At 37.8% G+C, this 17223-nt stretch overlaps 1 protein-coding gene across 2 annotated transcripts in view; it reads left to right on the top strand.

The window, feature by feature from the left end:
• The window catches only part of LOC148353681 (cGMP-dependent protein kinase 1), a 231864-nt gene that overhangs the window by 95626 nt on the left and 119015 nt on the right, over positions 1-17223 (top strand). For both annotated transcript variants that reach the window (XM_088351757.1, XM_088351756.1), the window contains exon 3: positions 12575-12688. In XM_088351757.1, the coding sequence (XP_088207883.1) occupies positions 12575-12688 (114 nt within the window). The remainder of the gene's footprint in view (positions 1-12574; positions 12689-17223) is intronic.

The raw sequence follows: 17223 nt of genomic DNA, 5'->3' as shown, positions 1-17223 counted from the left end.
AGCTGAGATTGGCTCCAGCACCCTGCGACCATACTGAGGATAAGCGGTGCAGATAATTGATGGATAGATGGATGCATTCCAGGAACCCGTTTCTTCTGTTACTCCCAATACCGTCCGCCAGCAGTATTAGGAAAAGGAAACGTCAAATGATTTTTGTTTTCCAAGCAAAATTGAATTTCTTTTTAATTCCTCGTTCCATGTTTGACTTGAAGCTAATCATGCGTTGTCATGGGATTGGTCAGCCCTCCGATTTGCTGGACGGTTTCTGTGTTTATTTGCCTGTGGTGCTATTTGCATAGGATTTGAATTACTCTTTTGGTCTGTAGGTGAGGTGGAAGATTCTGCACCTAAAGCGTTCATAAAGGCAGCCTTCTAAAAAGAAAAAAGAGAGAGAAGTTAGAGCTAAAATTGCCCGTTTTTAATAAACTTGTTCCGTTTCAAAGAGCAGAATTCATAAAATTAAATGCAGCCTTTCACTTCCGTAGAGGACCAAAACTGGCATCCTCATTTGACTTTAATAATTAATGGCGCGCTCCCCTACAGGAAATTCATCATTTTGTGCACAGCAGCTTCAATATGCGCCTTCAATTATCCTCTCATAGATCCAGTGGAGTCCAAGATGTTATGACAGCCAGTTGTGTCCGTTTCTAAAGGTCTGAAATTATCTGACAATGCAGAGATCTATACTTGTTAAATAAAACTGTGACAAATGTTTTCTCTTCCATGGACACTCTCCACGAGTGTTTACCTGACAATGACATGAAAAGTGATACAATAGAGGCTGTTTTTAAACGATTTTGCCAGTGAACTGTCAGACACTTAAAGGAAGAATTTTTCCGCCTGTCATTTGGGGCCGCAATTTGTCTTTAAGGAGAGCATTAAAGAAAGCAATGTTGAAAGATTGCTAGGGAGGTTGTAGTCAAAAGTGGAGACAGCTACCATTCATTTACACACATTGAGGAACGGTGGTTTGCCATAGTTGACTACCTATGTCAGTGTTTTTCCACCAGTTGTACCGGGACACACTAGTGTACCGCGGGATATTTACCAATTATATTTTGGTAAAAAAACCTGCCATAGTTAAGTGTCTTTGCTAATTTCCAGTAATCAACCAAGTTAAGTTAATTCAAGTCATGTTTCTTTGTATAGCCCTTACTCACAAGTAGTCTCAAACGGCTGCAGAGACCACATACTATTACATACAACAGACTATTATTACACCCTCCTCTGATCTAAACCTACATTAGGGAAAGGAAAAACTCAAAACATCAGCATGAGGAAAATGAAGAAACCTTAAGAGATATCATTACATGAGGTAATCCCCCTTCCAGGATGACCAAGCTGCAATCCATATCAGTAGGTGGTAAGAGATTACTATTATTTTCTATTTTTATATGTTAATTGTGTAACCATGAGGTAGCATACGCAAATATATCTATCCATCCATCCTTTATCTGCTTATCGTCGGTAGAGTCGCGGGGGTGCTGAGGCCTATCCCAGCTATCTTTGGGCAGTGGGCAGGGGACATCCTGAACTGGTTGCCAGACATTCACAGGGCACACAGGGACATACAACCAACTCCCTTATTCACACATCGGGACAATTCGGACTGACCAATTAAACTGACATGCATGTTTTTGGAAACCGGAGTACCCAAAGCAAACCCACGCCATTTCGGGGAGAACATGCAAACTCCACACAGGAAAGCCAGTAGATGGATTTTATCCCATAACCTCCGAACAGTACAGTGGACGCACTAACCATGCGGACCTGCTAACCATTCAGCCGCCGGTCCACCATGGGAATATGTTTAATAACTTACTTTGTTTGATTATTTTTAATTTGCTGATTCTAATTATTATTTTCTTATTTTGAAAGGGAAAAAAAATCCTGAAAAAAAGGCTAGAATGGAGTAAAACACAACTGGAATTCTAAGTATTAGTTTTTGTATTTTCTTTTGTAGAAAAACAAAGGAAACAATATAGTAATACAATAGAATTAAAAAATAACCGCACACTTCTTAGCCAGATGAGTCCCGTTTTAAAGAGCAAGCCATTTTAATGGGAAAAAAAAAAGATATAATTATTTATGATTGAAATGAAAAAAATAGCCCGATTTTCTAATTTAAAGTACATTTTCTATCTTACCAGAAGGTCAATTTATATAAACAAGCATGAAATAAAATGTAAAAATGATTAGTTTACTGCTGAACAAGTTAAATGCTTTTATCAGTGAATTTGCGGTTGCTGTAATCAGTTCTCGTGTTCAAGTTGTCATTCCAATAGAAACCAGTTCTGTATGGGAGGAATGTCTATCATTGCACACATTGCTACCATGGGCTATGTGCAAAAATGAATAGCCAATAAATAAATAAAACAATAAGTACACACAGTAGCTAGATTCATGGATGCACACATGGATAGATAGATGGATAAATCCTGAAAAAAAAGCCAAATGTGACGTTACCTGAAATGAATACTCCAAATAAGTGTACATTTTTCTACCCTCTGAAGATACAATCATGGAATTATTTTTCTAAGATTGCAAAAAGCTGTGACCATAAACCATTTTAGTTTTACTTTTGCTCCATTAACACATTGACCAGGCTGTTCTTCAATCAATAAGTTACAGTTGTTCACCTTATTAAATCTGCGACAATGCCGACAAATCGTCGGGAACAAGTAAATTTGATCCTTGCTGAAAAATTGTCTCAAAAGGGCCTCTAAAGTTCAATTCAACCAAAATAGATATAAACAACATTGTCGCCTTGCCCCGCAGCCGGGTACATCAGCTCCGCTGTGCGAGCGCATTCACATGCCCGGCTTACCGTAAAAACGAAAAAACAATGACTCCCTCAGCGGCAATCCCCTCTCATTTCTTGTCGTATCCCTGCGGGCATTTCTTTTAGAGCCCCATTAAACTAATCTAGATGCTTAATGTCCGAGATCCCGAGAAGTATATCAATCATTTTTCCTCAGAGACAAACAAATCCACATTCTCACACAGTCTGTCATTTCCCCGGACAGACCCAATCCTCAAAGATGACAAAGAATTGAAACGCTTGGTTATGTTTCAAGAGGATCTACTGCACTTTGAATGTATTCAGAATGGATTATTGTAATACCTTCCAAAAATCCAGATTCTCCAGTTGGAACAAGAACATAAATCAGAATCAGAATCACCTTATTATTCTTGTATTGCAACAAAGATATATACTTATTTTCTTAGTTATATAGTTTCTTAGTTTCTGTATTTATGTTGGCAACTGTGTGGACAGCAAAGTAAGAATTTAATTGTGCGGTGAAAGGTGTTTTTTTACTATGCATTGACAATAAAAACTTGAATTTGAATTTTAATTGAAATTATGATTGCACTCCAGTATGCAAAATATACAATATAAAGAGTAATAAATAGAAAAATATAAAGTATTCACCTCTAATGTATTCACATCTAGACTGAAAACGATACACAACCGGGATATTGCACTTAAAACTGCAACAAAGTACCCATGACAACTTAAATACCTGCCATTTGCACAATATTTTGGAAATGAATTAAATAAAATAATGTGAAAACATTTAACTATCTAAGTTCTTCTTTCTGCAACAACTCTTTTAGAACCAACTTACTCAAATCTGATCTCCTGAAACCGAAAACTCTTTCTTTTCTTATCAGAGTTACACAACTCAATGCTATATTCAGGGCTTGTTGAACCTCATTAAAATCCTCCCACAATATGAAAGTTAGGATCCAAATGTTGGGTTCGCATGCATTCCATTACAATTTACAGTAAACTCTTCTAGACCAAATATGTGAAAGTCAAGGCCCACAGGCCAAATCCGGCCCGGAAGAGGGTTTTCTACGGTTCCTGGGGTTATCTTCATTCACTGTTGTATTGTACACCAAGAATCAGAGTGTATTTTTGCACATTATTGTATTGTATTAGAAAAATATTTCAACCGAGTGACTCATGGAAAAAAGCTATAATCATTTTATTCCTAAAAATACATTTGCCCTATAAAGGCAACTGAATACCAGCTGCTTTTAGTTAATTGTCATGTCATGAAGATTTTTGTACAAAATATATCTTTCTTGCCTGCTAAAAATGAAAGATTACTGACTGAGCCATAAGAAAACATTGCGACATTTATCTGATCATCTAGGTGTATATATGTTGCGTTTTCCTAAGTTGAATTAGGTTCACAAGACCATTGTAGTTTGAAAATTTTGTATCAGTCCAACTCTCGACTTGAAGCCATTTTATGTGGCTCTCTGTCCATTTGATTTTGACACTGCTGTTGTAGACTATTTAAGTATTTGGTTATATGGATTTAAGTGAAATTTGAACTCTAGTTTTGATTGACTTGAGCTTGTGTGTAAAGTCAAGTCAAGTCACATTTATTTATATAGCCCTTAATCACAAAAAAGTCTCAAAGGACTGCACAGGATTACAATTACACAATTGCACAATTACCTGATCTTAAACCAGCATGCGGGCAAGGAACAACTCAAAAACCTCAGTGTGAGAAAAAAAGAGAAACCTTGAGAAAGGACCTCACACCTGTGGAGGTTGTTTTGTGATAGACTAGCTCAGGGGTGGCTAACCCGGTCCTGAAGAGCCGCACGTCCTGCATGTTTTGGAGGATTCTCTGCTCCAACATAGGTGACGCAAATTTTCAGCTTGTTAGAAGGCTTTGTGAGAACTTGATAACAATCCAGGTGATTGGAATCATCTGTAGTGGAGCAGAGAAACATCCAAAACAGCAGGACATGCGGCTCTCCAGGACCGGGTTAGCCACCCCTGCACTAGCTTCTCAAAATGATCCTCGAAAGCAGACAAAGGCCTTAAAACAACTTTGTCCTTAGATCTGTCATGTTGATGATCTCCTAGAGCATTTTTGTTTTTTTTGCCCATTAAATCGTGCCGTGAAAACGAAATTACCAATTTTTATTCCTCATGTGATTTAACAATTCTACCCTTTTGGCATAAATAGCCGAGTCCATCACATGCTTAAAATTCGCCAAGGCTGACCTCTACAAATTAAAACTCGATGAGTTTTCTTTTTATCCTTCTCTGTGAAACAACGTCAGCCACTTGCCCAGGGGCGTCTGCATGAATGCGCTTAGTATCTCCTGAAGGTAACAGTGTGTGAAATCATCTATATAATACTTGGCTTTAACGTGTTGAGAGGAGCTGGAGGCAGATTACAAGCCCTGGTTTTTATAATTGTGGACCTGAGTACATAGCAAATGTATCAGCACCAATGCTGCCAGTTTCCTAGAAAGAAAAACGACAAACTTCAGTACTCTTTTTTTGCTTGTGTTTTTCTGACATCTGTATTTTAGGTATTTTAACTCCTTTTTTTACCATTAGCGACGAGTAGGCACTAGGGCAGTCAATGGTTCCAGCTAAGGCAATGCTAATACTAAGTAGACCCATATTTGGTAACATGATTATTGAGATAACGTCAGATTTTTTCCCATCATTTACCGTCTGTTTAACGAATGAAAAGCACATCATATCATTTAGCCAACCTACTCTCTGCTTCATTCTGGTGAGCGCCACAAGTCACTTACACCAAGGACTAAATTCTAGGCATTAAAATTGTAATAATTAAATTTCACAAAGACTGTCATATTGATGTTAATTAAAGTGTTTTCGTTTCAAATGATCTTCTGATCTTCATCTCTTTATTGCTTATCTGGGGTCTGGTCGCAGGGGGCAGCAGCCTCAGCAGGAGAGCCAAGACTTCCATACCCCCAGCCACTTCATACAGCTCATCTGACCGGATCTTGAGGCATTCCCAGGCCAGACAAGAAACATAGCTGCCATTAGGGCCTTATGCCGGAATGACATGCCCGGAACTCCTCCCGGGGCAGGCGTTCCGGAGGCATCCTTACCAGATTCCTAAGCCACCTCATTTGGCTCCCCTCAATGCGAAGGAGTAGTGCTTCTACATAAAATAGCCTTCTTGCCAAAGTCCTCCCACGCCGCAGATCAGATAAAGTGACTATAAAGTTGATCATGCAACTGCGACCTAGGATGTTCTGGTGCCAGGTGTACATATTGACACCCTTATGTTTGAAAATGGTGTTTGTTATGGACAAGCCGTGACGGGCAGAAAACTTATTAAATCTCACCCTTTAAGTCATACACAAAACCCGAAGCAAATTTATTGCAAGCCCCGTGAGACTAACATTCACAGCAGGTGCCAAACAAGCTGCACAGTTCAAAATCAACTTATAGACAACAAATAATAGTCTTGTAATAATTTAGGTTATTTTTAAAATCTAGGTTTCTCACCAGAATCGATTTTTGTGGCGTAATCATAATGTAAAAATGTGGAAAAAGCAACAGGGCTGTGACTTTCATCTAATCAGTCATCATCGCAATTACCCATACTTTAAAATAAAAAAAGATGGTATTGACACCTATACCTGTTGTCGGTACGTGGCTATCCCTACTTCATGTTACCGTGTTTTCCGCACTATAGGCTGCACCGGGTTATAGGGCGCACCCCCAAAAAATAGTTTTTGGTCCTATTTTTGACATACATAAGACGCACCGGATTATAAGGCGCTACAATAGGAACGTCGACAAAACAGTCAGATGATTCAGTCAAACTGATTACCCCCTTAACATTCTTAAAGCTTGCAAAGAAGCAAATACGTGTCGTAGACACGTGCGGATGCGGTGTCCGTACGATGTCACTTAAATGCGTCATTTCAAATATCATTCGGAAGGTTAAAGTCTTGGAATTCAAGAAATGCCAACCATTTCTTACTTTCTATTTTCTTTTTCGCTCGCAACTTTACTGTGCATATGACAATAAACACTTGGAATTGAGTTTAATTCACTCAACTCATCACAGCAACATCAAGATCGTTCTAAAACATGATATCGGGAAAATATAAAGCCGCATAACTCACCTAAGTTCTCACGTTCAATAATGATACGCAATCATGGTCTTCTTACAACCGTGAGTGAAGTAATCGATTTAATGGATGATTGACACATCTTTTTCGGCCAATTGCAGGGTTTGTTTTGGCCCTCTAGCGTATCCGAGGCTCCGAATAACTTCAGCCAATAGCAATCGATTTAACGGATGATTGACACATCTTTTTCGGCCAATTGCAGGGTTTGGTTTGGCCCTCTAGCCAATCCGAGGCTCCAAATAACTTTAGCCAATAGCGATCGATTCAAATAATGATTGACACATTGGTTAGCCAATGAAACGCCAGTCTATAAATCCCAGCACACACCGCGGACTACTCCACGTTCGGGGGAAAATCGAGTCGGCGGCTGTTGCGTAAGTTGCGAGACCTTGCAAATTTAATATTGATCCATGAATAAGGCGCACTGTATTATAAGGCGCATGGTCAGCTTTTGAAAAAAATTAAGACTTTTAGGTGCACCTTATAGTGCGGAAAATACGGTATATATGAGAAAAATATCATCAAACATGTTAGAAAGCTATTTTTTCTTTCATTTGACTCTGCTACTTAAAATACGGATATTTATATTGGGGTTGGCTTGTCGTGTTCATGATTTTATATCCAAATTTCGTGAGTCAATAGTCGAGCTCACAAGAGAATTATAAGAAACACACTAAAACCATTTTATAGCACAAGCCTGTCCCTAAAAGTCTAAAAAAAATATTGTTTCCATCCGACTAAATGTTAAAATAAATGAGTGCAAACAAAACAGTAGAGGAAAGCATTAGGTTCTACATTTAAAGAGGTGTCAACTACTTCTCTTGTGTACTGTACAGTCAGTGGAAAAGTAAACACAGAAACATGAAAATTGTTGTTTTCTTTCAGGTTGAAAACTCTTTCATACTGAGACTACAAAGAAAATGTTTCTTCAAATTTGCACCTTGTAAATCATAACAGTCGTTTGGATTCCCGCTGGCATTCACGAAGTGTGCGTCCTCTGTCTGAAAGCTGAAGTAAATTTTAAGGATCAAGTGTTTCTCGGCATGGTTTTAGTTTCGTAGCGCCATGCTAATTCAAGTATATTACTTTAATGAGCACTTGCTCTCCGATGACTGCTGAGAGACAGGGGGCTTGAAGGAGGTTACTCACCATAAATTTATGGTAATGGTTCAAAGTGGTAAAATTATGTTATTTAGACATCTTGAGTTTACTCATTCATAAAGTCCAAGTTGCAAAAGACTAATTACCAGTGGTGGTAATTGGCATAGCACGACAAAATATACAGTACACTTCTATGATCTTTGACTCATTCGAATATGTTGCTTTTAAGTTTAAAGAAAGATGTAATTAGTCTCAGGACCCGAGCGAGCTTAAATAAGTCAGCTGTATCCTTTATTTGGAAAGGGTGAACATACGTATTGAAATGAGAGGCTTATTCACGAAATACAGTAAAACTTGGTTAATCCGGGTTTAAGTGCACCTGGAAAATTATCCGGATTAGCCGTTGTCCAGTATTTTCAGACCCCTGACCTCCAAATGATGTTTAGTGGAAGATACATGAATAACTTATCTGGTTTCAATCGAACATGAATTCACGCGTTTATAGTCACACAGATAACATGAGAATTGTAACGGGAGTCTGAGGCGGAGTACTAAATGTTGGAGCAAACGGGCGCTTTATTGACATAGGTCTTCAAAACAGGGCACAACAACAATAGCACATTGCTATCTCTCTAACTAAAATAAATGACCGTGCAACTTCCTAACCCTTCCCACTAGAACTCTCGACTCAACAAAAGGCTACCGTGTGTGAATTATGTAAACCCACTAAAGAATATTCATGAAACAGACATACCAAAATTTTCAGAATATCTGACAATGTTTGAGGTTTCATGTGAAAACAAGCTGTGTAATCTTTCTTCTTCACGCTAGTGTGTTTGTTATAGTATTGTATATTCTTCAATGTTTCTTCTAATGTCCTGTTCTCTCGACTCCTCTTATTCACTGAAGCCATGATGTGACACTCAACGTAGTCTCCGTCTATCTTGTTTTGCACGAACAGATCACAACTTGAATCGAAGCGCAATGAGATATAGTCAGTCATTGATAACCGGTAAAATGTCACACGAAGATAAACGCATAGACAAATGTATTTGTCTGTGGCCAAAAGGATGGCATACACTTTCCGGGAAAGTTGCACCATCCGGCCTCTTCCGGGAAGAAGCTGTCAAAGACTGCATGTCGGCTTGGAATAGACATGGCAAAATGCATAAGAAAGTATCGAAATTTATCCGGAATAGCCAAAGATCTGGATCATAAAATTCGGAATATGTATAGATTTTTCTAAAGAAATACATTATTAACCACCCGGACCAAACTTTTCATCCAGATTTCCCAGAGATCCTGGTAAACCCAATCTGGATTAACTGAGTTCTACTGTACATTCACCACTTGCTAATAGTTTTGCTCTCTTTATACATTATTTCTCTTATTTTACTGTAAGTTAAACTTATATTTCTGAAAACTGATGAGTTTATTCAGTTTTTAATACTGGACACCTACAAAAGAGACTGCGTAGGATGCCATTTTATTATTTTGACTGTTATTGCGCACTATTGTTGGTTATTTTGACTATTATGAACTGTTTGCATTATTGTCACTGTCAGCCAATCCTGTTGATGTTCTTTAGTTCCCAGACCCTTTAGGGTGGATCTGCTTTTTTAACCTAGGATATTTGATTTAAAAAAAAAGAGAAGGCTTTTAGAACAGGTTGGAATTTCTTTACTGGTGAAACCAATTGTTGTAATGTTAATTTATGGTCTTTGAAATACATTATCTTCATTTCCATCCATCCATCCATTATCTGCACCGCTTACCCTTAGTAGGGTCGCGGGGGTGCTGGAGCCCATTCCAAGCCATCCTCGGGCAGTGGATAGGGGACACCCTGAACTGGTTGCCAGCTAGTCGCAGGGCACACAGGGACAGACAATTCGCTCGCTCATTTACACCAAGGGACAATTTGAACCGGCCGATTAACCTGACATGCATGTTTTTGGAATGTGGGAGGAAACCGGAGTGCCCGGAGGAAACCCACACAAGCACGGGGAGAACACGCAAACTCCACACAGGAGGTTTGATCTCACGAACTCAGACCTGTGCCGCACACGCGCTAACTACTGCTCCACTGTGCTGCCCATTATCTTCATTTGTTGGTTTTTATTTATTTATTATGCCACCCGAGTTCTTACAGTAGTTTTAATTTGATGCGCCTTCTAGTCCAAAGCCCCTCCTACATAAAATAATTTAAAAAATACATCACACTAGTTTTAGGAGGTTACCTTATAATCCAGTGCATCATATAGTGTTGAAAATAAGGTACTATTATTTTTTATTTTTTTTGTAGCGCTTTGTCCAGTTCTAGATTTAAGAAATTACATTTTTTTTGTTCACAATAAAAAAAAAATCATTAAGATAAACTCTAAAGAAAGGAAATACGATAAGAATAAGAAATACATATCTCTCAGTATTTTTTGATCATTTAACTTAAAATATCAACACACCATATTTGAAAAGGGTTAGCCAATGAAACATGAAAATTAAACTTCGAAATACTTAAAAAAAATACAAATAACTTTTAATCCTTTAAAAAAATCCTTTTCATTTTGTTGCATTGCAACAACCCCATCCATATCAAAGCCGAACTTAACCCAGAATATTTCTTCTACTTAGCCTTTAATACAGAACCCGGCAAAGAGCATCTAAACATATAACAGTGTGGAGTTTCACGCAGCATCCTACAGCAATCAGACATTCTATCGGATAACATTATTTTGGGACAATTGCTGTCAACGTGGTGAGTGTGAAACTTCACACCTTTGTCTCAGCCCACGTTTTAGGTTCGATTTTTATTTTCTTATTCGCAGGCAAGTTGTGGATCTGATGCCACCTTCAAGTGTGACATTCTAGCAGCAGGAATGCTTTTAGATGAAGAAAGCTCACCATCTTTAAAACAAAAAGAGGAAGATGGTGACAATTGCTTTCAACAAAACAGGACACATTTAGGAATTTTCTTCTTTACTCAATAAGCATCGACAACCTGGTTGTGTTTTCTGATTGCTTGTTAAACAAGTTTTGGTACACAGAAGGCGACTGCAAATTCAACATTAAGTTTAAATCCAATAAGGAAGCGACGCCAGTCACGGACTTTAACATATGTTTGATGCATTAGTCCATTGTCTCTTTGAAATATGTCGGTGTCAGTGTTCATTAGACATGCATTGAATTTGAGTCGGGCAGCACGACAGTTGAATGGTTAGCGCATCCGCGGCACAGTTCTGAGCTCATGGATCTAATTCTTCAACCCAATATTGACCACGACTCCAAAGTTATGCCCAGCCCTAGCCTTGATGATTGGATCTTTTGAGAAGTCGAGTGAATAGAACAAGAAGTTAATACGTAAATAACTACACTCAGATATGTTTGTAAGTAGGGGAGTGTCTGTACATAGTTACAATTGAAATTAACTGAATGTGCTAACTGTTCTGCCTTTGATAAAGATATAGAGTCACCTTGGAGTCCTCTCTTGTGGTTAACATGTTAATTGTTTAAGAAGCTCAGAACATTGACAGTTAAGAAGCCAAATATCGAATGCTAACCTTCTTTTGCTGTGGCTCGGGACAATAACTGTCTGTACATATTAAACGTATTGTGATATTTGTTTATGGTAACATTTTGTTCAAAATTACGTACTCTGGTTTGAAATGTTGTTAGCATGTCTTAGCTTGGCATTTTTTATACTGTTTTTAGTTTTACGGCAACCTTACAAGGGTAATTTTTAATGCTGTTGTCTGAATAAAAAGAGACTGAGACAACGCAATCTGATTATTCGGGACGGTGTCCACTAGCTGTCTAGCGGGTGAAAAGTAAATAGTTCAGAGTGAGGAGAGCACAGTAACCAATGATTTCAATAACTATAATAGTGAAACCAGATGCCTTAATATTACTTTTGTTCTATGAAATAAATTATTGTAATTCAAATGTATTTATCTTTTATGCAATTCTATATCTTTCTGCATTTTCAATTTCATGTGCCTTATGCATGACAAATACATCACAAAAGACTGTTTTTTGATGGATGATGAAGAGGTACGCCTTATAGTGCAGAAAATGCAGTAACTGAAAAAAAAAATACAATTCTGACTATATATAACACATATATATTATATATATTATTCTATTTTAAAGCAAATAAGATCCATAACATACGACTCAATATATGGCCAAATCTGTGACAGTGTCAATCAGGAAGTATGGAGGAGTAGAGTGGTGTCTGTCGCGGGGAATTGCTGCCAGCTTTTTCACTTGCTAGTGGCTTAGCGGTAGCCCACACTAGAAGTCCCACAAAATCACAAAATAATCTTCTTTTTCTAGCTCAGTGAGCCAAAAGCCACCTGGCTGGATGCCCTCAAAAATGAAGTACAAGCTCTCACACAGTGATGGTTGCTCCACATAGACACACCCCTGAATGCACTCTTGCACACACCGCGTACCATCAGTCGGACCCTGCAAGCGCACGGTGCCGGAAATGTGCAATTCAAAACCGTGCTGAGCCTCACCGCAGCTTGTCTCATGTTTTCAGACGGAAAGGTGGAGGTGACAAAGGAAAGCCTGAAGCTATGCACCATGGGACCAGGCAAGGTGTTTGGAGAGCTCGCCATACTCTACAACTGCACCAGGACCGCCACGGTCAAAAGTGAGTCCCCAGAGAAACCTGCATTGGAAATAAAACAGCCCTCGATGCGGCCGTGTACAAGGTGTCCTTGCTGTTTGACAGATAACATAAAAAAGAAGGTGGACAATAGCCCACCAGAATGCACAATGTTATAAAATTGGCACTCAGAACATATAGGACAGCTAGAGATGTGTTTACCTGATTATAAAGACGGATTTACAGTGAAGGGTTGAAAGAACACAATTCCACTGATTTCCTCTCCACCAGCACAATTAGTATGTGTGTCCTTTTTCATATTTTACTATATGTTTAAAGGGGGGGTGGGACGTGTAAGGAGTTGTTAAAAAAGTTGAAAGTAGAATATTAAGTATGTGTTAATAATGCCCAACTGAGTTTGAAGAGCCTTCAGGAATATTTAAACTGTGCCTTTATGCTGTTATCGTATTTTAAGCAATGCTGTGCAACACATTGGGAAGTAGGAATACAGGGAAGAAGGGGGAGGTTTTTTTTGTTGGTGTAGCATCAAAATGGTGAAAGTAAGAATAGGCATTTTTCAAGTACAGCCCAAACGACAACCCAAACCCTAAAAAGATGAAAAGAGAAGACGCTGCTCTCAAGATCAAATCCTTAGTGCTTCCAGTTATTTTCAGTGAGTGATTAATGAAGATATTGAATCTCCCAGTTGAGCATTACTAAAAAGTGATACAACAAAAGACAACTATATCTCATTTTTGGTGTTATTTTACTGTATTACGGCTTGTTTTTCTCTGAATATATGGAACCCAGTACCTCAAAAATCTTCATTTTTTGCCTGTCTTACCCTTTACAGTTTACAAGTATATTGTTTTTTAGTTTAATGAGGATTTGTTTAACATGCAACATTATATGGCCTTTGTCATGTCAGGCTAACTAAGAGCAATCTAAACTAAAGCAAAGCAACAAATATAAATAAAAATACATATTGGCAGTACACATTAGGAAATAATTTTCATAATGAGCACGGTTACCTAGCATATGCCGTATCAGTTGATATCACTAATTTCAAGAATAGTTTTCCTTTATTCCTGGGAAAATGTGAACTACAAACAAAATAATTTAAAACAATCTCTAACAATGATTTTTATTTTACTCATTTATTCATTTTACATTTGTCTTATTTAATGTAATGGTTTATATGTATTCATCTATATTATGTTTCATTCAAGCAATTATTTAAAAAAGATACTTAAACATGATATCATTTTAAAATTTGCAAAATGATCTTTCAGTGGAGCTATTTTTTAAGCGCTTGTGTACTTATACACCACAATTTAAGCCAGTTTAAGTCAGTTAAAGCCCCAGTGTGTAATATTTGACCATTAGATGGCCCTATTGTGTAAGTCAAATGAAAACCAGTGCCACAGAGCACAGCGTAGCAGTAAGATCCCAGACAAACTTGACGGTGACCTCTAGGTAGGGATTGGACTATGTAAAAGTAATACACATTTCTCGACCTATGATTTTTCGAAAAACTAACATTGGTAGAATAGGTAATGTATATTTGCCTAGTATTCAAATCATTGTTTTATTTTTTTAAACTGAATGAACGTTTTTTGGACGACTAAGAGACACTGAATATTGCACACTTTCCTTTTATACTGACCCACGTAATTTGCTGAACAAAGTTGGCTGCTTAAACTTTAACAGATACAGTAACGTGGAATATTATGACTATATATACTTGCATATAAGCCATATTTAAAATGATAAATTACTGAAATCAGGGGGTCAGTTAATATGCGCAGAAGACAGACAATGCCACTCAAGCACCCTACGGCCCATGGCCGTGCCATTGCCTCATGCTCCATCCTCGCATTCCTGTTAAGTCAATCTGTGATGTCCTGATTGCTCTTGAGAGAGACCACATCTCATTTTATCGTGATCTAGTATATATTATTGCCTTTGATAAGAAAAAGTGAAAAACAGTGACAATAACAATTAAGTTGAAGAAAGAAATAATTGCAAATAAGGAAATGGTGGACGAGTTGCCTAACGGTAGAGTAAATGGTTTAAAATGGCTTTACTTGTATCCTTATTTCCAGTATATTAATCTTTATTACACATTTAAATCATTATTGTTGTTTAGGTAAAAGTTTCATAATATTTGGGTTCTGTATTTCTAGTAGTATATGGCTATTTTGAATATGTTTTGGGGGTCGACCTATATACAGTAGGTTGTTCTACATTTGCGTAAATGCCTTTGCTTGTAATTCCTAGCACAGATAAATCAAACTATTCACCAGCAGAAACATCCCAGACAATGGTTCTCACATCTTATTCTTTTTTTTGCAACAATTTTAAATGTTGAAAGTAAGAGAGTTAATCAGGCTCTCTTCCATCCTCCCCGCCGGCCATTTCTCAAGTGTGCATGTCCCACTGAGCTGTTATGATGGCAAATAATAAGGGTCTGGCTATGCTCAGCCCCTGGACAGAACCATGGAACAGGAAATCAAACAGATGGAAATAAATCCCAAAAGAGGATTGTTGCACACAGAATATGGGTTAGTGCAATGGCTGGTGGTAAATTACATTGAGACGAAAACATTTTTAGATGCCCTTTGTTATTACAAACTATTTTCTTTACTAAAGTTTTTTTTTCTCTTCTAATGACATGTATGTCAGTCCTGAAATTTGTCACTATATATATGTATATATATATATATATATATATATATATATATATATATATATATATATATATATATATATATATATATATATATATATATATATATATATATATATATATATATATATATATATATATATATATATATATATATATATATACTGGACTGTCTCAGAAAATTAGAATATTGTGATAAAGTTCTTTATTTTCTGTAATGCAATTAAAAAAACAAAAATGTCATACATTCTGGATTCATTACACATCAACTGAACTATTTCAAGCCTTTTATTATTTGAATATTGCTGATTTTGGCTTACAGCTGAAAAAAACTCAAAAATCCCATCTCAAAATATTAGAATACTTCCTCAGACCAAGTAAAAAAAATAATTTTATAACAGCAAAACTAAATCAAACATTTGAAAATGTCCATTGATGCACTCAGTACTTGGTTGGGAATCCTTTTGCACGGATTACTGCATCAATCCGGCGTGGCATGGAGGCAATCAGCCTGTGGCATTGCTGAGGTGTTATTGATGCCCAGGATGCTTCGATAGCGGCCTTCAGCTCATTTGCATTTGTAGGTCTGGTGTCTTTCATCTTCTTCTTAACTATACCCCACAAATTCTCGATGGGGTTCAGGTCAGGGGAATTAGCAGGCCAATCAAGGACAGTGATGCCATGGTCAGTGCACCAGTTACTGGTGGTTTTGGCACTGTGAGCAGGTGCCAGATCATGCTGGAAAATGAAATACTCATCTCCATAGAGCTTTTCAGCAGATGGAAGCATGTAGTGCTCTAAAATCTCTTGGTACACAGTTGCATTTACTCTGGACTTGATGAAACACAGTGGACCAACACCAGCAGCTGACATGGCTCCCCAAACCATTGCTGACTGTGGGAACTTCACACTGGATTTCAAGCAACTTGGATTTTGATCTTCTCCAGCCTTTCTCCAGACTCTGGCGCCTTGACTTCCAAATGAAATGCAAAACTTGCTTTCGTCTGAAAAGAGGACTTTGGACCACTCTGCAACTGTCCAGTGCTTCTTCTCCATAGCCCAAGTCAGACGCTTCTTCCGTTGTCTTGAGTTCAGAAGTGGCTTGACCATGGGAATACGGCTATTGTAGCCCATTTCCCGGACACGTCTGTGAACTGTGGCTTTTGATACCTGGACTCCAGCTTCAGCCCACTGTCTTTGAAGCTCCCCCGAATTCTGGAAGCGGCTCTTCTTCACAATTTTGTTAAGGCTGCGGTCATCTCTCTTGGTTGTGCAGCGTTTCCGGCCACATTTTTCCCTTCCAACAGACTTTTTGTGGATATGCTTTGAAACTGCACTCTGTGAACAGCCTGCTCTTTGAGAAATTTCTTTTTGTGTCTTACCCTCCTGATGGAGGGTATCAATGATGGTCCTCTGGACAGCAGACAGATCAGCAGTCTTCCCCATACTTGTGATTTAGTTTACTGAACCAAGCTGAGTGTTTTTAAGGCTCAGGAAACCCTCGCAAGGTGTTTCGAGTTAATTAGATGATTCAGGTGATTAGTTGAATAGCCTACTTGTATACTTTTTCATGATATTCTAATATTTTGAGATAGGATTTTTGAGTTTTCTTAAGCTGTAAGCCAAATTCAGCAATATTAAAATAATAAAAGGCTTGAAATAGTTCAGTTGATGTGTAATGAATCCAGAATGTATGACATTTTTGTTTTTTTAATTGCATTACAGAACTTTATCACAATATTCTAATTTTCTGAGACAGTCCAGTATATATATATATGCTTAGATTTTGAGTGAAGTGCTTGTAAATTAACAATTCTGCTCAAAAAGGAACAACAGCAGCTCTCTAAGAAAATACATGATTCACACTGGAATTTTTCTTTTTATGTTCCTG

Source organism: Urocampus carinirostris, chromosome 13 (assembly GCF_059441175.1).
Source record: "Urocampus carinirostris isolate Australia breed hairy pipefish chromosome 13, RoL_Ucar_1.0, whole genome shotgun sequence".
Taxonomy (NCBI): Eukaryota; Metazoa; Chordata; class Actinopteri; order Syngnathiformes; family Syngnathidae; genus Urocampus; species Urocampus carinirostris.
This window is presented reverse-complemented; position numbering and strand designations above follow the sequence as displayed.